Raw genomic sequence first — 23,963 nt, forward strand, 5'->3', positions numbered from 1 at the left:
GTTGCAGAACAATGCCAGTTGGGATAAAAAATCTTTTAGTAGTTTAGAATTTTGCCAGAGGGACTAAACTAAGGCAATTCTCCTGTCTCCCTGAGTCACTCCTTCACTAATTGTTATTCTACTCAGATAAGTAGCTGAGATCTCATCTTTCAGGAGATGTATAATTTTTATTTTTCAGATACAATCTTCAAATATGCAGACCTGAAGTGTAGCTGAGAATTTCAACACCCTAGGCTCCATCTAAGCACTAAGCCCTTTCCCCTGTGTATGAAATCACACAGGGGGTAGGGAGAGCCCTTCCCTACCAAAACTAAAATGTTCTTACCTGCTCTGCTACCAAATCAGCTGTGTGACTTAATCAAATACCTCCTCGAATCCAGGCCTAACCAGATGACCCCTAAGGTAATTTCAGATCTGAGAGTCTAAGTTCCCCAGCTATAGATCAAGCGATAGCCACTGAGCCCATTCTAGACTGGGCATTGGGAGGACACAAAAAAAAGCAAAGGACCTGCTTCTGCCCTTCTAGGAAGGTGTATCGACAGCACTCGGCTATACGTGAACATGGATATGGGGCCAAGGCAAAGGCCAACAACTCAGCCTTACAGCACTTCACTCCGTGTAATAACCACATTCCCTTTATACATACTCCTTTGTCTCCAGACCCTAACTAATGGCAGAGAGCTTCCTGATGGGATGGCACACAGTGGCAAAGGAAGACATGTGAAATCAGACAGACCACAGGGTGAACCTCACTTAACAGCCATGTGATCTTAGGCAAGTTACTTAATCTCTGAGCCTCAGCTCCCTTATCTATAAAATAGGGACAATAACACCTACTTCTCAACATGGCTGAGGATTAAATTAAACTTATTTCATGTGTCCCAAACCCATGGCTCCATTTCCAGCCTCCCTGTTTTGCTCATGCTATTTCTGTCCCTGGAGTGCTCTTCCCCTAGCTTCAGCTATTAAAACGTTCTCATCCATAAAGTATCTCTTTCATAATGTTGGTCTTCCCTGCCCCAGCTACCCTCCCCACCAAATAAACCCCAAGAGCTGTCAACTCGGAATTTTCAGCACGCTTTGTACCTCTAATACTGCATTTTTATAGCTATTGGTATACTTTTCTTATTCCTGCGATTAAATTGGAAGTTTCTGTAGGCAGGAACTATAGCTTGGCCATCTTCCCTAACATGGCATAGTGCCAGGCATATAGGACATACTCCATAAATGCTTGTTGAAGGGAGCGCCTGGGTGGCTCAGCCGGTTGGGCATCCGATGTCGGCTCAGGTCATGATCTCACAGTTTGTGAGTTCGAGCCCCTCATCGGGCTCTGTGCTGACAGCTCAGAGCCTGGAACCTGTTTCGGATTCTGTGTCTCCCTCTCTCTCTGCCCCTCCCCTGTTCATGCTCTGTCTCTGTCTCAAGAATAAAACAACATTAAAAAAAATTTTTTTAATAAAAAATAAATGCTTGTTGAAGGAATGAACAAATACTCAGCACAGAGCTCCTGCTTCCTGAACAGAGTAGGCTCCTCTCGTCTTGAAGCACCGAAGCATAAATTGGGTAGCAGTATCAGAGACCCCACAGAAGGGACTCTTGCACCAGGTAGGAGACTCGACCTGGTGGCCTCTAACATACCTTTCACTGTGTTTCCAAGAAGGCCATCCTCTAACTCGCTGATCTCTTTACACACCAAAGTCTTCACCTGCCATTAATGTTAGAACTGGTCCTTTCGTCATAAGCAAGTGTGACAGCATTTCTTAAGGGAATGTCTCACCTGTGACAACCACGTATTTACCACTCTGCATGCAAGTTGTCCCTAAAACTCTGTATGCCCGAACCTAAAACAGCCATCTTTTGCTTCACAGCTATTTCTGGCTTCCAAAACTCCCTGCAGCTGACATTTCAACAAACCACAAAGACTAGGTGGAAAGCTAAAGCAGGTTGAAAGCATACCATCACCTACAAAAAGGTTCTTCAGGCGGGCAATGAGCGACAGTTGCCTTCCCATAGCTAAAGGGTTTAGAAACCACATATTCTTTAAGGGAAAACCAATTCAACAGGAGTCATGAGTCAAGACATAAATGCTAAGCTGAATAACGGGGTATCCTGGTGCACCTGGGCGACTCAGTTGGTTGAGCATCCGACTCTCAATTTCACTGCAGGTCATGATCTCATGGTTTGTGGGTTCAAGCCCCGCATCAGGATCTGCACTGACAACTGAGCCTGCTTGGGATCCTCTCTCTCTGCCCCTCCCCTGCTCACGCATGCCCCCACATGCTCGCTGGCTCGCTCTCTCTCTCTCTCTCTCTCTCTCTCTCTCTCAAATCAGTAAAGTTAAAAACATATGTGGTCTCCTATTCCATTTCAGGGCTCTTCTTTTTTAAAAAAGATTTATTTTGGGGCCACTGGGTGGCTCGGTTGGTTAAGTGTCCGACTTCAGCTCAGGTCATGATCTCACGGTTTGTGAGTTCGAGCCCCACGTCAGGCTCGGTGCTCTCAGCTCAGAGCCTGGAGCCTGCTTCGGATTCTGTGTCTCCCTCTCTTTCTGCCTCTCCCCCTGCTCACACACAGGTGTGCTCTGAATGAATGAATGACTTTATTTTTAAGCAATCTCTACAGCTAATGTGGGGCTCAAACTCACAACCCTGAGATCAAGAGTCAGAAGCTCCACCAACTGAGCCAGCCAGACACCCCCAGAACTCTTACTTCTGATCCAGGGTGACTTGGGTAAGTCATTTCACTCCTCTGGTCCTCAATTTAGCCATTTAGAAAACAAGTTAAACAGCAGTTCCTACCCACATCCCTCTCAGGAAACACACTGAATGTTTACAACCAACTTTCAGCTTCCCTGGAGTAAGTTCTCCTTAGAGTGGACATCTCTGATGTATTGGTGTGGTTAAAGAGGCCCAGAAAGCTCTCCTTCTGTAGTGGGGTGAATGGTGTCCCCCAAAATGATATGCCCATGTCCTAAGCCCTGGAACCTGTGAACATGACCTTATTTGGAAAAACGATCTTGCAGATGTTCATTAAATTAACGATGTCAAGATGATGTCATCCTGGATTAATCGGGTAGGCCCTAAATCCGATGACAAGTGTCCTTACAAGAGACACACAGAGAGGGACACGGAGAAGAGAAGGCCGTGTGAAGACAGAGGCAGAGACTGGAGCAATGTAGCCCCCAAGCCAAGGAAGGCCTGCAGCCACCGGAAGCTTGGAAGACGCAAGCAAGGATCCTCCCGTAGGGCCTGTGGAGGGAGGCTGACCCCTCCCTCCTGCTGACACCCTGCTGACACCTTGATTTTGAACTTCTGGCCTCCAGAACTGCAAGAGACTAAATTTCAGTTGTTTTAAGCCACCAAATTTGAGGCGATCCGTTATGGCAGCCCTAGGAAACTAACACCTGCCCCCCTCCTTCTACCCCACCTACAAGTATCTGCCTGGCAACATCTAAATGTTTCATCATGGGTGAGTTAGTACTCTGGTTAGGCAATTTCCTCAGGTGTTGTCTCCGAGTGCAGCACTCCTTGAGTAATCTCCTTATACCTCAAGGCTAAAGAGTTTACTTGGGATTTTTGTCCAGCACGGGAAAGAAGGGAACGGGGAGGCAACCCAAACCACGCGGGTAGGGGTGAGGGGAAAGATGTTTTTAAAAGCTAAAAGAGGGGCACCTCGGTGGCTCGGTCCGTTGAGCGTCCAACTCTTTATTTCAGCTCCGTCGTGATCCCAGGGTCACGGGATCAATCCCCACATTGGGCTCGCACTGAGCACGGAGCATGCTTAAGATTCTCTCTGCCCCTCTCCCCCACTCGTGCTTTATCTCTAAAAAGAGAGAGAGAGAGAGAGACCCAAACCAAATTTTATCTGGGGTCAGCCCTGAGAAAGTCATACAGACAGAGCCCAAATGTTACTTTAACAACAGCAGCCCCATACTATAAGAAGAAAGAAGCCTTACAGAAGTGAAAAAAATCCTAATCCCGCCTCAGTCCTTGGCCCGTATTTCAGAAAGTCTGTTTTCTTATGCTTAACAAACCAGGTATATTTTGGATACATGAAGAAACGTTTTCGAGCTATTAGCAATTAGGTAGTCACAAACAGAGCCAGGCAACAAAGGGAGATGCCTATCGGTCTGGGCCTCCAGCCCAACCTTGAATGTGGTAGGAGTCTGTCTCCACATTACACCTGTCCTGGTCTTCGGCACTTCTAGAGATGCTGCTTAACCAGCTCCCAAGCAAATCTCTCCGATGCCCAATTGCCCTTACTGTTAAGATGCTTCTCCCAGCTCTAATGGCTAACCTAAATTTCAGTTTCAAGCCATTGCACCTTGTAATTACATTCTCAGCCACTGTAAATAATCTGTGCCCTCTATTTTATCGTTCCCCTTTCCTGACGATAGGAACCTGTGGAAAAGGGAGTCGGTTGCCTTGTTAGCACAACATACACACTGCGCCTGAGCAAAACGCAACCAGAGGAAAATCAAACACTCGCTCTTGATCCCCAAGAAGCAACGTGATTGATCTTTTCCTTTTTCCTATCCTTCAGCCGATCTCAGCGTCTACACTGACATGCTCTAGTGCTGTGGCATTTATGCCATCTTGGGGAATAGCTGTGTAAATGCTCCGCTAATTTTATACATCTTCGACACACTGCTGTGTTACAACTTGAGCATCTGAAGGACTGGGAAGGACAGAGTTCCCTCCCCCTCCCCCCACCCGCACGTAATAGGAATCAAAATCCTCACTAATTGGCCCTCCTCCTGCACGTCACCGAAGTCTAGGCTTGGTGGCAACCCCTTTCTGTGGAAGAGACTTAACGAAGGAGCAAGTGCATGGGAGGGTGTTGGCAAGCAAACCATTGCAGAACAGCTGTAAGAAGCCTGGAGACACGACGAGTTTTGGGGAAGCTGAGATAGAAAGCTAAAGGGTATGGTTCCTCTCGCTCGCTCTCTCTCACCCACACACGTTGGCGAGTCCACCTTACCCTGAGCCAAACGTTTCCCAAAGTGGAGGAAAAGCTAACTTGTGAATGCGACACATAAAAGACGTTTTTTTAATGTTTATTTTTGAGGGGGAGAGAGCGAGAGACACAGAGCGTGGGCAGGGGAGGGGCGGAGAGAGAGAGGGAGACACAGAATCTCAAGCGGGCTCCAGGCTCCGAGCTGTCAGCACAGGGCCCGATGTGGGGCTCGAACTCACAAACCGTGAGAGGATGCCCTAAACCGAAGTCGGATGCTTAACTGACTGAGCCACCCAGGGGCCCCCGCACATAAAGGACTTTTCAGTGCGGCTCAGGAGTGACTTGTTTCCTCATTGCTTTCTTCGGTAGCCATGAAAAACAAAAATAAATTGCCCAAACAGGTGATTTGGGGATTTATCTTCCATTCCCACGATTTCACCGAAAAACCCCCAAACTGTTAATAGTCACTTCGTTCTTCTGTCAAGCAGGGGGTGATGCGGACATAGAGCTCCCCGGAGCCCAGCGTGGGCTCCAAGAGGGGGCGCTACGAGGGCTCCACTTCACGCTAAACGAACCAAACCCGGAGCCGGGGTCTCCCTGTGGGCGCCAGTCTTGTATGACCCGCCTTCAGAAAACCACCAGCTCTCGAGACCACAGCACTTTGGTTCAGGAACATCTGCCTCATTTAATTTAGTTTTTTTTTTTTTTTTTTTTTTTTTTTACAAGTCCAATAAGAGAGAAATTGTGACACGGGAACCATAGGGCCGGTGAGGTCCCGCACCGCGCCGACCTTGCATGTCTGAGCAGTGCTGGGTTCAAGGCAGCTGACGCTACAGTCAGCCGGGGCCCCGATGGAAACAGGTTGATGCAATCGCTGAGGCAGTTCAACCCATAGAAGATGACCTTCACTGAACAGGAAAATCAAATGCCCATGACCCCAGGCTGCTGAGCTGCCTCAGGACACGGAATTCCCACAGATTCACGCCACAGCTCCCCGTTCCCATGCCCTCCTTCCTCCCCTCAACAGATCTGGAGACCCCTCCATGCGTGGTCCTCATCGGTCTACACGTCTGGCGCCCCCACCATGACTAAATTATTTGACGTTGGATCCCCAGCATCCCACACATACTGAGTTCTCAAAACTGGTTTGGGGAGTCATTCCCCAAGATGCTGAGCCCTTCACAAGAGTAGTGATTGGAAACACAGCCCTGGGACCAGACTGAGTTTAATTCGTGTCAGAAAATATTTGACCTTTGCCAAGTCGCTAAACCTCTCCAAGCCTCAGTTTCCTCGTCTGTAAAATGGGGGAGATAATGATACCCACCTGGTAGTGCTGTGGCGAGGGTTAAACGGGATGTTGCCCATAAAGGCTTAGCACAGCGCCCGGCTCAATAAATGTTAACGATTATTAGCACCGCCCCCACCACAGGTGCTCAATAAAAACTTGCTGAATTGAAGTCACACCAGTGGGAATGACTAGCAGATGTGAAGGCAGCCTGGGCTATTTTTGTTTTTTTTAGCTTTTTCCCACCTCACTCCGCCCCAGATGACCTGTGAGATTTTTTTTTTTTTTTTTTTTTTTTTGATCAAAAGGATCGAATAGGAGATAGTTAGGCTCCACTTTTGCTGATCTTCAGTTTTTAATTCAGGGCAGAAAACCAAGCCTGGCAAAGTCAGGCAGATGATTTTCTGAGAAATATGACAAGGCTATTAAAAACTCTAAATGAAAGTTGTGTAATGAGCATGAATCTGAATACATTTAAATTCCCTCTAGATCCAGTCATTCCAGCGACACCCATATATACGTGTGTGTGTGTGTGTGTGTGTGTGTGTGTGTGCCCGCGCGCGCGCGCACGCGCTTTGGCAAACGTGAGGAGACCAAGGCCCTAAAAGATAGCAGAATTTCTTCAAGGGTGGGGGTGGGGAGGGGACGCACAATTGTCATGAAAATTAACCCCTGAAAATGCACAGGATTTTATTACCAAATGGATGCCTGAGGAGATTACTAGATTTTTAGGGTCTTTACTATCAAGAGAGCAACCTGCATGCCTGAAATAATTAAGAAGAGACTCAATTATCTAGTAAACTGAAATTTCAAACCACCCTGCTTACCTAAATGAGAAAAGCTGCTTAGACTAAAGCGTCATTACTTCTATTTAGACAAGCCTTAGCAAAGATATACAAGGAGCTCAAGAATGGGACCCCACATTCTTCCCTAAGCCACAACAATGCCTGTTTATGTAAATAGGATTTTCAATAACAGGATGGAATCTGAAAAAAATGTTTTCATTATTGTCTCTGACAAAATGCAAATGCAGAAGATGAAAGTCAAGGGGCTTTCACTATAATGGGCACTGAATACCCTAAAATATTTATTCTCTGTGAGTCTGAGCCTGGATTCCAAGTGGTTCTCAGAAACAGGCAAGGACTCTTTCTCCTTAAAACGTCTGACTACGATATGAGAAGGCACAAAGCTGTCTCTGACTCCCGTGGCAAGTTAAGTGCATATTTATTCAAAAACTCGGTTTAAAGAGAAATAAAAGTAGTAGTAAATAGCTATTTACGTTTATTTGGCAGCCCCTTCCAAACTCCGGGCCAAAATATAAATACCCTTGCCTCCATCATCACCATCTGACAATCAAAACACCCCCGCATGACCATAATAACCTCCAGGCGCAAACTAAAAGCTCATTAAAGCCTATATGAAGGCTATTTATAGAAGAACTAAACAAAGAAGGAACGAACTATTAGCAAAATTAATTAGAGTGTTCATACTTTTGACAACTATTACTATTTGGTTGAACTCAAGTGTCCAGCTCCTTCACTGACAGGCATTGATAACTACAGCGATACCACATATCCAGAGTTTTAAACTGAGCCTATAGTTTTTTGGTTTAAGAACTGAGGTTTTGACCTATACTCTGTATATCAGCCTTCCTGTTGCTGTTTAGGCAGCTGATAAGAGGCAGAAATCCTTCTTGCTCATTAGGCCATTAGCTGCTGTGAAGCAAAGGGCTGGGGCTGAGGGGGGGGGGGTGGTTGTTCAGTGGCCCAGAGGAATGTGCCGGACTCCACATATAAAGCCAGCCCCGATTTGGGGTTAAGAATTTAACCTTAAAAGGCTGACAAGTCATAAATTTGCCTGAGGTTCATATATATGTGTGACTTTCACAGTTTATATTTCCTAGCCAGGACTCAAAGTCAAAACATGCCCCTGATTAATGAATGGTACTAATTGTTATTCCTGACTTGAGAACATTAGTCTTTATCCAAAATATTTTCTTTAAAAACACACAATCTCATACCTAAAACTCTCTGGCTTAGGGGAGTTTGGATAACCAGTTAGAAAAAAATAGGAAGAGGAGTCTAATGTTATCTGTTCCTTGGTGCTACCATTTTGGTAGTCAAGATGGACTCGCACGCTTCCATTTCATTGTGTCTATCAAGCAAAGTGCAAAGGAATGTCCTCCAAATCCAAACATGTGAGATAAAGCAACCATGTGTGACCCTACACAAAAACTGAGCAGGGGCGGGGGCAGGGATGGGGGTGGGAGGGCTGAGGTATCTTCAAGCACATTTTGTCTAACTTATCTTGTTAAATATTTATACGTAGGTGTATAACCTAACAGCCTTGGCCAAGCCCGGAAGAGATAATAGATACAGGCCAAACAAAAGATTCCCATAAGTGTTAAGACAAAGCCAAAATTCCAAGGAATAGTCCAATCGGAATACGCTCTTTAACCTGAAGTCAAACTTGAAACTAGGACCATAAAATCCTGCAAGTGGCACCGTGCCCTGAAACGTGATAACTTCATCAGGGAAAAGCAAGCTACGTTTGGTTAGCCTACGAGCTACGTGTCAATTCCACCCCACATTAGCAGTGTTTCAAAGGGGCTCCCTGATCTTTAGAAAAAGGAAAGGCAGTTCAGTGGAAGAAAAGAGATTTCTAAGAACAAAGATGCAATTTGCATTCATTGAGAATTATGACAAAGTGAGAGAGAATGTAAACTACATAGCAATGATCTGAGATACTCCAGTCAGTTATATTTAGCCTTGTGCTATCTGTACAACACACACACACACACACACACACACACACACACAACTCTTTTAAATACTCAGAGTTCTTAGAAAGTGGAATGTAAATTCATCGGTGCATATTTTAGAGCTCTGTCTTTCCAAACTGAGGAATCAAATTTCGAAATATCCCGAGAGAAGTCACCAGGTACCCAAACCAAATAATGCGGACAGAAATGGAAAGGCTGTTTTCTCTCCAGAATCACTGAGGGCAAGCGGATGTGGAGGAGGCAGAGGAACGTGCGGGAAGAGAGAGAGGAGAAAAGGAAATCAGGAGCTATAGGAAAAGGAAATACAACTTAAAAGTAAAATAGGAAAATATAAAACATTCCACTCATCCAATTTTTTTACAGAACAAGAAACACAAAACCATTCAATAAATATAACAAACCATAAAACACCTTCTGTTCTAAATTATAACCAGTTGAGAGTGTGTGACGGTAGAAGGGAGGAAGACGAAAAGGGAAGATGTGGGAAGCAGTCCAGCAGATGATGAACGCGGGGGTGGGGGGTGCTCAGTAGCTCTGGAGCTATTCTGAGCCCCAGAAGGGCAGCGATGGATGTGCGCAGAACATCCACTGTTCCCCTTAGCTACGGGTGTCTCGGTAACTTGGGCTACTTCTTAACACTACTCCATGAAATAAATGGTGATGGGCTTTTGGGGACTTTCACCCAGAACTGTCGGTTGGCAACACATCTCATTGCCACTAGGACCTAGCTTGAAAATAAATAATAAATAATAAAACTGGATATCCCTGCGGGGTGGAGGAAGACCGCATGATTGCGTAAGTGCTGGTTTCAACTCCTTCAAGCTTTGTGAATGAGGCAACCTTACTCTCTCAAAGAACAAAGAAAGGCAATCTGACAGCTTTTGAAGGCCAAAAGAACCTTCAGGCAACGTTATTAAATTGACCCACAGCACTGAAGTTTCAAAGGCAAGAAATGACTTAGGTTTTAGAAATTAACACTTGTATAAAACCTTCAGAATTCCGTGGGGGAAAATAAACCTTTATTTCAGAAGCAAACTTTGAAGTTTGAAAACAAAGCAGAAAATCAGTTTCTGAAAACAGAAGGGACTATTTGAAACACTGGGCACAGTTCTTCCATGGCTCTCTGAATCGCTTCAAAAGTTCCAGTCTGGCTGCTGGGCACGGCCAGAGAAGGTACAGCCCAGAAAGCCAGTAAAAAAGAAAGTGGGAGACCATCAGGTCCCTAGGGTAAGAGCATAATGGTCTCCGAAGATATTTGCCTCTGGCCACATTAAATTAAGCCAAGGAGTAGACAAGAGGTCCTAACCATCTGGGAGAGCAAAGATTGTTTTCCAAAGCAGTCACAAAGTTATCAGCTGCTGAGCAGAGATCATACAGGCTCAATCCAGCCCCTTCATTCTACCCCTCCTCCCTCCTTCTCCCCCCACTGACTGTCTCTCTCTCCCTCTCCCTCTCTCTCTCTCTCCCCCACTCTTTCTTTCTCTCCTTCCTCTTCCTCCCTCCCCACATAAATTTCTTGTGTTTAGGGTCTCGGAGGCCACATGAATGAATGAATGGGGAAGCCAGCACAAATGCAAGAAATCAAAAGAACATTGATCTATTATGTGCAAAACCCTCCCTTAACTCCTGCAAGGTTCTTGCCCTGAAGGAGCTTACACTCTCGAGCAGCCCTTCTCCAGCTTTAACGTGCATCCAGATCACCTGGGGATCTTGTTTAAAAATACAGATGTGGTTCAGCAGGTCTGGGATGGGGCCTGAGGTTCTGCATTTCTTACAAGCTCTCAGATGATGCCGATGTCACTGGTGCATGGGCCACACTTTAAGGAGGAAGCCTCTAGTAGGAAGCCCAGTATATAAATAATTAGAAGAGCCAGCGAGACCCAAGGCCATAGGAAAAGTACAGTGATGCCAGGGTTCAAAGGGAAGTGTCATAGGGAATCCCGATATGATTCATGCAGGAGGCGGATCGCACCGCCGCCTTGAAAAGTGGGTAGGACTAGATGACTGCATCAATAAAAGGCAGACAGTCAGGTGGCCCATAAGCAAAGGCTTGGGAGCAGACAACTACAGGGTCCTTTCAGATAGGAGCCTGATGTGCTTAGAGGGCACACGTGCCAAGGAGGTAAGGGCGACGGACAGACACGACGGAGGCAGACTTGCAGGACTTAGCCATTTCATTTGGGTGAGAGATGTGTACAGAGAGAAGTCCAAGATGATTTCATGGCTTCAGGCCCGGGTACCAGAGTTGCCATCACCAGAAATGCAGAATGTTGGAGAGAGGCAGGTTTGTGCAGACAGGAAAAGAAAATGATGGACTAGTTTTTGGCTCTGTTGAAAGTGAAGCGTTGGCAGGACTTCTGGATGGAGATGCTCGGCGGGCGACTAGGAAATTCTGAACTGGACAGCAAGAAAGAGGTCAGGCTGGAAAGAGATATGGGAGTCATTCGAACAGCGAAGATAATGAAGTCATGGGAATGGGTGTGGGAATGAGCAGAGAGAGAACAGAAGGGGCAAAGGACAAAGGCTGCTGGAGCACTTGCGTCTAAGAAGGGGTGGGAGGAAGAAGGCAAACAAGCAGAGAGAGAATCAGCTCTGGAGTAGGAGAGGAGCCCAGAGCAAAAAAATGTCACAAAGTCAAAGGAGTGTGGGAAGTTAAGTCGAATGCTTTATATCCAGACCATATTCCTTCCCCCTCAGAACCCAGTGGGCATACTAGAAAGACCATGCGCTATCAAGTGAGACAAATCCAGATGCAAATCGTGGCCCTGCCGCTTACACAACCCTGGGGAAAGGAAACCTTTCTGGGCCTCAGTTTCTTCACCTGTAAAATGGAGATGATGCCACCTATCTTTCAGGTTTGCTGTGTAGATTAAATGAGATTAAACGTAAAGCACCTGGCACATAGCAGGCACTCAGTAAATGGTAGTCTCCATGCTCTTCCCTTGGGGCCTTTCCAAACTATTCCATCAACCTGAAAGTGGCCTCCAAACATCAACTGGAGGGGCGCCTGGGTGGCTGTGTCCGTTAAGCGTCCAACTTCGGCCCAGGTTATGATCTCTCAGTTCCTGAGTTCAAGCCCCATGTCGGGCTCTAAGCTGACAGCTCGGAGCCTAGAGCCTACTTCGGATTCTGTGCCTCTCCCTCTCTTTGCCCCTCCACGACTCGCGCTCTCTCTCAAAAATAAACATTAAAAAAAAATTTTTTTCAATCAGCTAGAGATCAAGGGCTTTCAAGCTTACATTGAATGAAAGTAGAAGCCCCAATGAAGGCAATCTCTTAACCAAAAGGGAAATTAAAGAAACTATTCATGCCAGAGAAACAGAACATTAGACCACCCTCTCTCCCCGCAACCAAAGAAAACATTACATCTCCATAGACACTGAAGACAAGATCAGCCCAATTACACAAGTATGCCTAGTATTTGCTTGGAACCACATGTTTCAGAGACCAGCCAGCAGGGCCCAGTCTGCCGTGGAATAGAGACCAGAGCTCCAAAAGCTACACACAGCTACAGCTTTCATTCTCCAGAGTGAGTCGCTGCTCCCCAGCTAGTGGGGGTAGGGGGGTAGTGTGCAGAGGGGTCTCTATGTCAGAAGCAAGCAGGTCAGTGGAATTCAGAAGCTAGGGACACTTTATTAGTGGTTGCATTGTCTGTACATAAGATATGTGAATGCAAAGCTTTCACAACACAAATGGTTGTGAAAGACCACCCACTGCTAAGAGTAACAATTAACAACTTGCCAACAGTTTAAAGATCACACCAAATTATTAATTACTGCTATCAAAAATAATAGAAGTCCAATCCCTTGATTCAAATGTACTTCTCTACATCCCCCCCACCCTCGTGTGTGTGTGTGTGTGCGCGTGTGTGTGTGTGTGTGTTCGCGCACGCACGTGCATTTGGTAGTGCATTATCTTATTTACAAAATCTTGGACCATGACAACATATACTCATACTTTCTCTTAATCAAGAGAATTCTTGAAGTCTTTGGCAGTTTTTTTTTTTTTTTAAATCACCAGATGTTGGCAAAATGCATTTTAAGATGTGTCACATGCAAAAGCCTGGAAAATATCATCCACACCCATGACTTCCAACTTAAGCCTATATGCTGATGAGTCCCAACTATGCTTCTCCTGAACTCTAGAAGAGTATACATACTATTTCCCAGTGATCTCATCTATTCCCAGAGTTTCAATTACCATCTATATTCTGTTAATGTCCAAGTATGTATCCCCAGCCCTGATTTCTCTCTCTTCTATGATCCAAAACACAGGCTCAACTGTCTAGCAGACATTTCTGCCTCAATGATCAAAGAACCCCTCAAACTCAGCCCCTTCAAAATCAAACTCGTTATTTCACCCCTTAAAAATATGTTCTTCCTGGGGCGCCTGGCTGGCTCAGTTGGTAGAGCATGTGATGTTTGACCTCAAGGTCGTCTGTTCAAGCCCCCACACTGGGGGTAGAGTTTAGTTTAAAAATATTTTAAAAAGTATATTCTGCCTATATTTCACTCATTTATTTAACAAATATTTCCTGACCGCCTATTATGTGCCATACCCCACCACCCAGAAAAACTAGAAGTTCTAGACTTACCTGGTCCACTTCCTCTAGTCTCTCAACTTTATCTTTTACTCCCTTATTTACTGCCCTCCTTCTTCACCTGTATTACTAAAACTCCTTGTCACCACTCACTCTCCAGTCATTTTCCATATGTTTTCTCTTCTTAAAATGTTTTCATGGCTCCTCATCATGCTTGGACACGGCCCGAGGAAACTCCTCAGCATTTCCTGCCTACTTTTCCAGTTCATCTTTCCTCTCCTTTCCCCAGAGCTGTTCGCCAAGCAATCCAAAGTATTCCAGCCCAACAAATGTGTCATTTTGTCTCTTTGTGCCTCTGCGTATACCTTACATGACAGCCAACTTAAGGGCAGCGGGGCACCCCTCCTCCATAGCTCAACAGCCCCCCAGATCCGTCCATGGTGCCCAGCTCCATGACAGCTCTCATGGCACTGCCTTGACATCTCTGGTTTTCCTTATAGGCAGTGATTTTATCTCACGCCATCAGTACCTGGCTTAGAATCAGTGCTCAGTGAATGTTGGCTGAAGGAGAGAACGAATGAAAAACTTTTAAATATTTATGCAGAGATAGCATATAAGGTTCATTATTAGTAGGTTCCTTTGCTGAGAATTTCCATCTGTTTTCCAAAACAACTCAATGTGGTCCCCAATACAATCAGTCCATGAAAGCTAACTTGGAAACTGCCTCTTGGGTCACATTCTCATTTCTACGGAGCTCAACATGCTATGCAGCCAGTGCTAGAAGTCATTCTCCGAAATGAGCCAAATTCACAGTATGGGTTGACCACCACTGCTTTAAATGGCGATCACATCTCTGTACTTAGGATAATGATGGAACTTAATAAATGAGCTCTATGATATCAGTGACAATTTGCTCTGCAACAATTTGGGGCCAATCCAACTGAAAATGGTTTACTCGAGCTCTGAAAAGCTGTACCCCTTATCTCTTCCCAGGGTAAGCTAGGCTTATTCTCTAGGTTATTAAGGATGGACAGATGTAGGGATATTGTATGTTGGTATGTATGAGTGTAAAAACGTGAGTGTGTATGTGTGTGTGTTGGAACCAAACCGCTTAGTGGAACTCAAAATCTGCGGACACTTTGTGAGTGACTGCATTGTCTGTACATAAGATATATGAAAGCAAGGCTTTCACGACACAAATGTAAGGTATGGTTGTAAAAGACCACCCACTATTGGGGCGCCTGGGTGGCTCAGTCAGTTAAGCATCCGACTTCAGCTCAGGTCATGGTCTTGCAGTTTGTGAGTTTGAGCCCCGCATCGTGCTCTGTGCTGACCGCTCGGAGCCTGGAGCCTGCTTCAGATTCTGTGTCTCCCTCTCTCTCTGCTGTCCCCAGCTCGCGTTCTGCCTCTTTCTCCCTCCCTCTCTCTCTCTCTCTCTCAAATAAATAAGCATTAAAAAAAATTTTTTTCAAAGACCTCTCACTACCAACAGTAATAATTAACAACTTTCAAACAGTTTAACACATGATTACAAATTGTTGCTATCAAAATAGAAATATAGAATATCTGTACATATATAACCTATGAATACACACATACATATAAATATATAAATATAAATACATATAAAACATATCCAAACACCACACTTATTTTTTTAAGTAGGCTCTATACCCAATGTGAGGCTTGAACTCACGATCCCAAGATCAAGAGTCGCATGCTCCACCGACTGAGCCAGCCAGGTTCCCCCCAAGGACCACATCTAGATAAATCTGTAGGTAAAATTTTCCATCTGTCACTCCCCCCCCCACTTCAATCTTGAAAGAGGGGCAACAAGGCTCCCAGGGCCACAGAGAACAAATAAAACGGCTTCCCCTCCACCACCCCATCCGCAGTCCCTACCGCAGATCAACTTAGACAATGATGCATCCAGAGATCCTAGGATCTCATTCAACAGCGGTCAAGTCCTGCAGACTGTGTCTCTAGGCGTTTATTCTCACATTCATTCCAATCTTTATTAACAACTCTATACAAGGCCCTCTACTCACCACTCTAGAGGATATCACGATGAATCAAATGTAGCTCCCGCATTCAACGACTGTAGGGTCTGGCAGATGCTATGAATAAGCTATGTACTTCACAAAACCAAGACGTGCACAAAGAGTATTTCTGTGACCCAGATGCAATTGGGGCATATCTCCACATTTTCTCTGCACATGCAAATTTCCAAAGTCAAATGTTTTCTACTCCTTTCAAGTCTGTTATGTGTCAGTGAACTTTCTGATACATGCCAGGGTAAGGGATTTGAACGTCCTCCCTGAATCTGTAGCTCTAACCCTTCCTCTCTTCCCCACGTTTCCCTCAGCTTCGATCATCCAAACCAAAACTGGACAGAGAGCAATGAGGAATCCCAGGATGCTGCTATATACTACAAGTACCAGAATGAAGAGTTTAGGGGAGAGGGAGCAGAACCATAATTAAGGAGGCAATTCTGATATTATTTTCAAAAGAACACCCTCCCTTTCTTTTTTACCCTCTTTCCTAGTTGGGCTTCTAGCTGAAAGAATTCCCAGTGGGTCATCCCTAGCCAACTAGTTGAGTTTTCTCAGCTGACTTTAAAAGTCTGCTCTAACGCATACAGAAATTAAGAGAACTCTCATGAGGCCCTTTATCCTACTCCAATAAAATCTCCATGGCTGAATATCCACTTTGGATTATGTCCTTCTAAATGTACACTTATGAAACTCGATGTTCTACGTAAGGAACACCAAAGAGCAAAGAAAAACTTACGTACATTCCTTGTATGTTTCTGTAAGTGCCACCAAGCTGCATTATTTTTGGAACCTAAATACCACAGATTTGTAAAGGAAATGTATGCATTTATGTAGACGTAGATGTATTTATCTATAAACAACTTAGAATAGCCTTGTAGACAAGCACAGAATACTTACCTCTCGTAAGATTTGGCTAGTCTACTTCTTTCAGGGAATTAGAGTGCAGCCACGTGAATTAAAGCAGTTCTTTGACACTTACCTATAGACAACAAATGGATTTTTGACCTGAAAAATAGTTACTTTTTTAGAAACCTTAATATATTAGTAAAAGTGAATCAACTACTTAAATATTGGCTTCATGGAAATTTTCTTTGTAATACATTTCTACCTCCATTCATTCATTCAGTCTACAGATATTTATTGAGCACCTACGATTTGTACTATGCTCTGTGCTAGATTCTGCAGATACAGATGAAAAGGAACACATGCCTGAAAGATGCCATACTCACAATTTCTAATTTTCCAGTCATAAACTTATTTCCACAAGACAGACTCAGGAAGACCAATTAAAATTGTAGTCTAAAATTCTGCCTCATTCTGGATTTATAAGAAATAAACACATATTTCATTGTGAAAATCCTGAAAAACACAGGATATTCTCAAAAGCATCGCTTCTTTTTCTAAAATATTTTATGTTTCATTATCATTATTCATTTTATTTTATTTGAGAGAGGGAGAGAGAGCGAGCACGCACATGCGCACGCATGTGCGGGGGGGAGGGGCAGAGAGAAGGGGAGGGAGAGAGAGAATCTCAAGCAGGCTCCATGCATAGCGTGGAGCCTGATGCAGGGTCAATCGCCCCGACCCTGAGATCATGACCTGAGATGAAAGCAAGAGTCAGACACTAAACCGACTGAGCCACCCAGGCGGCCCTCAGAACCATCATTTCTGAGAAATGTACATCATTCAACTTTCAGGTGGATAGACAGGATACAATGAGTGGGGGTTTCTTTAATAATGGCTTTAACTTCCCTGTGCCTTTTTCTTGCCACTTTCACTTGTATTTTATCTCCCTTCCTATCAATTATTTATCAATATAAGCCTATTAAGTATACTTCAAAGAGCTTAGGAGATTTACTAATCTAGCATATAAATACAATTTCAGCTACTGGAAGTAATTAACTGTTTGGAACACTGGCAATGCATTTTGGTCCTAACACTGACTCTTTTTTTTACTCATGAGGAAAAATACAAACTCTCCAATAAGGCTTTATCCAGCTACACACAAAGAGAGGCAGAAGTGAAAATGCCTTTCTTGGTAATCAATCTGGATTCATTTTTGTTTAAAAACGGCAGACAAGTATTTCTACTAATTGGCACCCACGTAATTGATCTTCAATCGGCCCAACTGGAAGTACGGAACCAAATCTTCTTTACTTTGTATTCAACAAGGTGTTCAAGCGAGATGATAATGTTCCAGTGAGGGTTTTCCCCTCAAACGCAGCATTTCAAAATGCACATTTTCTCTGTCGGTATGCCCACCTTCACCTTGCTTTCTGAATCGCATTCTCCCTGACATTCTATCTCAGAAGGTAAATTCCCATTACCTTATGCTGTCTCCAAAGCCAGTCTGGGGCCCGTGATTTGGATTCTATTCTCCGATGCTCATTTCTTAATGGAGTGCTGGAGATCCTGTTTCAAGCCAGACAATTTGCTAAATATGGGCAGATGAGTGGGGGGGAGGGTTCTGCCCACACTGGCCATTAGACCCTAGATTACCCAAAACATCAAACCCATTTGCAAGCTTGGCTAGGGCTGAATAGATGTTGGCTCCTACTACGGTCTCTTGAATTGAGCCTGAGCACAAATTCTGATCCCAGGTTACAGAAACGTGTGGGGTACTTCAACAGGTCTGTGCATGTGTTATATAGCTCAACTCCCAAATACGGTAATGTCAACGTTAACGAGAAAGGTCTAGCTGACATGAAATCAAAGAGAGTTTGATTTAAGAGTTGTCCTACAGTTTATGTGCTATAATAATTGTGGATCTGTAATGATACTAAACCAGTCATAACAATGTTGCTAATTTCAATCTGTTCTTTGGGTACTCGACATTAATAAGCCCTTCTTGATGGTATGTGTTGCCAGCTAACTAAGGAAAGACCGGATCTTTCTCCAGTCAAAATATATGTAGCCTGAAAAGTTTGTCCACACACCCCAATAATGTGCCAGAAGAAACTGGACTTAGGCTTTTAAAATAAGTAAGATGACACAGAGCTTAGGAAAGTATTTGAGAGTTCATAGCGAATACATAATGATCTAGAAATTCTATTATCGTCAATAATTTCCTAACTGCCCTATGGTGCTCTCGGTATTGTGCTCAACACTGCATCAAATGCAGTGCTTTCCCTTTAAGAAGCTTCTAATCTAAAACATACAAATAACCATATGCAGAAAAAAGCGAGAGATCAGAGTAAAGGAAGCATTCACAAAAATGTACAAATTCAGCGTGCCAGAACTTTTCAGTTGAGCAATATGATCCCTAGTGAAATTCTTTCCAAATGATGTATCGGGTGCACAAGTTATAAGTGATTATCTTCAATTTTCTTAGAAATGAGTAATAAGATACCTCTTAAGACCCATGCTTTTGTACATGCATCAAACACTAAAGTTGGCATGGTCATTGATAGCTGCCATTTAAGGAGAAAAAATATTTTCTGTCTTGTCTCATAGCAGACAAATCCAGGCCTCTTTCTTCCCAGGTTGGTAATAAGCAGCCTTTTTCCAGGCTACAGTGAACACCAAACACTGCGACTCTGAAGATGAAAGTAGCAGAATGCTCAAAAATATTGCATCAAAATATTGGATGCAATCTACCAGCCCATAGGGAAAAAAAATTGCAAAACTGACACCATCTGTGTCATCTAGCATCCATCAGAATTATCTCGTGCACACATCTCCTAATGCTTACAAACACGGAATTTGCTCCAAGAATTAAGAAAACTTTGTAAGATGGCGGCCCTATTAAGAGCGGTCGCCCTATCTCCCACTTCATCTCTTCAGTTCTTTTCCCTTGCCCAGGCTGGCTATTGTGACCATTTCAGCCAATTTCCTGGAGGTATTTTCTAGCCCTTTTCACCCTGTTTAATCCTACAAGTTTCCTGAGAAGCCTGTTTACGCGTATGCTCCCCCGCTAGAATGCGAGCGGCCTTGACAAAAGGGACTGTGTCTTGCTCCCCTCGGCACCTCCAGCACCTCGTGCAGGGCCTGCCAAGGGGCGCCACTCTCACACTCGTTGCAGCCCAAGTCAGCAGCTATCTCCTCAATCGGATCCACACTTCCCTCCACGCACAGCTCGGGACCGACCATCGGGGCGCGTGGAAGAAATACACTGGCCACATTCGGAAGGATTCTCCCAACCGTTCCCAGTTAGCATACAATAATACGACTTTTTCCAAGTTTTAACGAATCATCTGCTGGCCCAAATGTCTGGTGCGGTCTCGGAAGAGAGAAAACCCTCCCAACACTTCACTTCTTCTTCTCCCTCTTGACGCTAGGACCACTAACTGCTTCAAACGAATGGGGGAACCACAGCTGGCCACCCAGATACGGTTGCTAGTTCTCACACTTTAAATCAACAACAACCAATAGCACACTCTCTCTTTGTTTCGAGAATGCTGATCTTGATTTTTATGTCGTTTCATCTATTTTGAGAAACGCCAAGTCCATCCTGGCTCTTCAGGGTTGCCTTTTACCCATACCGGAGTTTGGCCTTCTGGATCGGTTCCCGCACTTTCCAAGGCCCTCTAAGGCAAGATCCCTCAATCTTTGGGGAGTTGCAACACTACCACGGTTTGTTTGATTTTCTCATTCCGGTCCGTCCCCTTCACCACCACCCCCCACAAAAGTGGTGTATGGCATTCATAAAGTGAATTACACTTGATTTTTGTTTAGAGGAATTTTTTTTCAGACTTCTGTAACATTCCCTTGAGACAATTGGAAACATCATTGTCTGATTACTAGCTCACGTTCCTTGCCTAAAATTGTATCCATTCTTGATTGCGCCTGTGGGTAGGTTAAGCAAAACAAAATAAACATCTAGACTTATGAGCTCATTGGCTTTTTTCTGAATTTTTCTAAATTAAATAAGGGCAAAAGAGCTACACTGAAAGTCAGTTATATGGATTTTTCTGCCAAATGCTAACTCTGTGTGCCTGGTTTCCATCTGTGGTGCTTTCCAAGTTACAAATCCTTAAAAAAGAGAGTGGGGTATGAAAAGATCTATGGATTTGGGGGACATGCTATTTAGAATTGCTATCCCGTGCCTTTGAACGCTCTAAAAGAAATGGGAACATGAGATTGTAAGGCTTTAGGTCAGCTTTGTGGAAGTCTGGTGTAGCCCCCTTCAACACCAGTGATTTATTGTTTAGGCTGGCTGATTTCAAACGCCATTTAGTCTCATCCATATTAGCATAAGAAATGTACCTTATCCACTCGAACCCAATTCTGCTAATGGCCGAAGTTAGCAGTCAATCCCAAATGCTCCCCCTAAGTGAGACAGGACATTCTCCAGGATTTCTCCTTACTGTGACCAAATCTCATTTTATCTGGGACAAAGAAAGCTTTAATGCATTAATACAGTGAAGCGGGAAAACTGAACACGGCTTAAAATATAGATGGAAAAAAAAAAGTCAAGCGGTCATCTTGATGGTTCATAACTATCAAATAATTTGCAGCTCTCTTTCAATTTCCAACCACTGAATGACAGCAGCAAATTACACATTTATTCACTTTGAAATTATGCACTTGCCATTGTATTCAGTCTGCCATTATCGTCTCTTCTCTGAAATACTGATGAGCTCTTTCCACACATGGACATTAGGATTTTCACCATGTTTTCCACTCTACAGTGACCACATTTGCCCAAGTGAAATCCAGGACACACGGTTTTCGTGCCAAGACAGAGTACTGGCAATCTGCACTGCCCCCCGAAAAGCCAGGATACATGGTAGCACATGGGTATCACCGTATTTGAAGTTTGGCCTTACTCCAGCCGGAGTCAAAGCAGTGCCGGCCACGTAGAGCTCACCACGGCACGTGTTTGTTAAATACAAGTGAAGCAGGGAAGCTGGGTTTCTACGAAGACCCTTGGAAAGTGAGTTTTGTTTTTTTGGTTTTTTTTTCCTACAGAGTTCGGGATATACTGGAGGAAAAGGAAAAATCCCCATTAGGAGTTCCTGTTCTCTGCAGCATGGCCATCCCTAGGCAGGGAGCAAGGGAGCTCAGAGGGAGGAGGCCCAGGCCAAATCTCTTACACGCAGTGTGTGGGCCGTCCCAGTACTTGTATACAGATGCTGTGAAGAGGCAGGCAGCCAGAGAGCTGGGGAGGAGGAGGGACGGCCAGCACCAGCCAGCACGAGTGTGCGTAGAGGGAGGGGGTTGCTCACTGAGTATCGGCGTGTTCCCTCTGGTCTTTTTCTTCTTTTGAGCACAGCCTTTACTCCCTGGCTTCAAATCAGCCAAATGTGGCCCCAACCCCAACCCTGGACCCATTCATCTTGTGGGGACTCATCCTGCGAGGACCAATTTTTACATTATCAACAAAAGCGTGTTCTCTGGCCTTAGCAATCTAATTACCACGGCACTTCGAGGGGAGAGACGTTCGCCTGTTGTTTCAGCTCTGTGGAACCGATTCATAGGTTGCCCCTTACGGCTCCTGCACACGCCCACGCGGTACGTTATTAACACCTAACAGTGGAAGAGGCAGTTCTCCCCTCCCATAAAGCGAAATCCTGCCAAGCAATATTTAACGTACGCGCAAATGCATTTCAGTCGCCAAAAGGGGTGACCAATTACCTTTGCAACCAAACAGCAGGCTCGCTTGGCTCTTTTCATCCACCTAAAGAAAAGGCTGAGGGCTGAGGGCGCCGCTGGCTGCCTAGGTAACCTCCCGCTAGCGAACGCTCGCTGCTAGCGCCCACAGGGCGCGCATCGCATTCACAACTTGGTCCGACCATCGGACCCGCCTCTCTGACTTGTTGAGAGCCACGAGCCAAGTTTTGACGAGGGCTGCTTCCCGATCCCTCCGAAGCGCGGGGCGCGCGCCCCGCCGGATGCACGGGTCGGGAAAGAGACCCCGGAGGCCACAGACGTCGCGGGGTTTGCGACTGCCACCGGCCGTTGCTGCGGAGCGCACCTCCGATAAATTAACCTGTTTGAAACCAACTCTTCTTGCCCGCATTGTCAGTGTAGCAACTTGTCCTAATTGGATTCTAAAGCAGGCTTTTAGGAGTCCAACCGCGGGACAGTCAATCACGCGAGGCCATTAATATTCATCTGTTGACAGCTGCAGCCCTGAGCTAAGGTTAAAATACGCCCTTACAACACGATCTGATTGTGCAGAACAAAAGGCAGGCGTTCGGAAACTTTCCTCCACCTAAAATCATCTCCCCTTCAGGGTCCAGCCTGTCAAGAAGGCAGATGAATTTGAGAAGGGGAGGAGTTAAATCATCTTTGGACTCCTGCTCCCCGGCCAGCAGCACCGTTTCCGAAGCGATTTTGCCAACCTAGATAAGGGACGCTGTTTTGAAGGAAAAGGATCGGTCCTCCTCATCGCGGGGACCCACCTACTCAAAAGTTTCCCCCAGCGTGTCTCTACCTGCCACTGCGGATTCGGAGATCTGTCCTCAACTTTGCCTGCACTTGGGCCCGCGAGCCCCGGGAACCCAGGCTGCGGAAAGGAGGGCGTGGGGGCAGGTTGGGGAGGGAACGGCCGGAGCCGCGGTCCAGCTGAGGCTGAAATGCTGGCACGTTCGTGCGAGCGAGGGTGGCAAACGCCCGAGGCACCGGCTCGGCTGTGGGGCGGCAGTTCGCCGAGGCCCAGGGAAGCAGCTCCCCCCTTCCCGCCCTCCCCCCAAAAATGGGCGCTCGCGGGAAGGCCATCCCCGCGGTTCCTCCCACCCGCACCTTCCCCGACAGCAGAGCGAGTCGGGGGGATGCAGACACGATCCCTACTCACCCTTCCGCCCTCCCCCGGTAGACCTGGCCGGGCCGCGGGCGCAGCGACCGCTCCCGAGTGCCCAGCGGCGGGGCGTACGACCGCCGGCCCGCGGGGCCGGCGCGCTCGGGGTACGGCCGCCACTCGCCCCCCCCCACACCCCCACCCCGGCTCACCGCCCGGCGCGGGGCACGCGCGCGGGGACTCCTCCTCACCTGGCACGGGGGTTTCGGGCACCCACTTGAGTCCGGGCTGCAGTCTCTGGAAGAAGGAGCGGACCTGGTGACAGGTGGCGTCCGGCGGCGGCGGCGGGGGCTGCGCCTGTCCCGGGCAGTCCAAGCCGAGCAGCATCGCCACCACCAAGCACGCGGTGCGCACGGTCCCCGCCATCCTGCTTCGCGGGCAGCGAGGAGAGCGCGGGAGAGTGGCAGCGGGAGCGAGAGCAGTCCCGAGACCCGGCGAGGCTGGCAGCGGCCCTGAGGAGCGGGAGACGTGCCGCTACCCAGCCGCGGCAAAAGTTTCCTCGCAGCTACCTGGGCGCGGGGCGAGGGCGGGAACGGCTCGGCGGCTCGGGCGGGGCGGGGCCGGCGGGCGGGGCGGGGCGACGGGGGACCGGGCGGGGCGGGGCG

General features: G+C 46.2%; 1 protein-coding gene across 1 annotated transcript in view; it reads right to left on the reverse strand.

Moving 5' to 3' along the window:
* Positions 1–23,900, reverse strand: part of GPC3 (glypican 3) — a 422,044-nt gene extending 398,144 nt beyond the window's left edge. The window contains exon 1 of the mRNA XM_049644836.1: positions 23,550–23,900. Within this exon, the coding sequence (XP_049500793.1) occupies positions 23,550–23,724 (175 nt within the window). The 5' untranslated portion in view covers positions 23,725–23,900. The remainder of the gene's footprint in view (positions 1–23,549) is intronic.
* Between the last annotated feature and the right edge of the window lie 63 nt (positions 23,901–23,963).

This window comes from Panthera uncia, chromosome X, assembly GCF_023721935.1.
Source record: "Panthera uncia isolate 11264 chromosome X, Puncia_PCG_1.0, whole genome shotgun sequence".
NCBI lineage: Eukaryota > Metazoa > Chordata > Mammalia > Carnivora > Felidae > Panthera > Panthera uncia.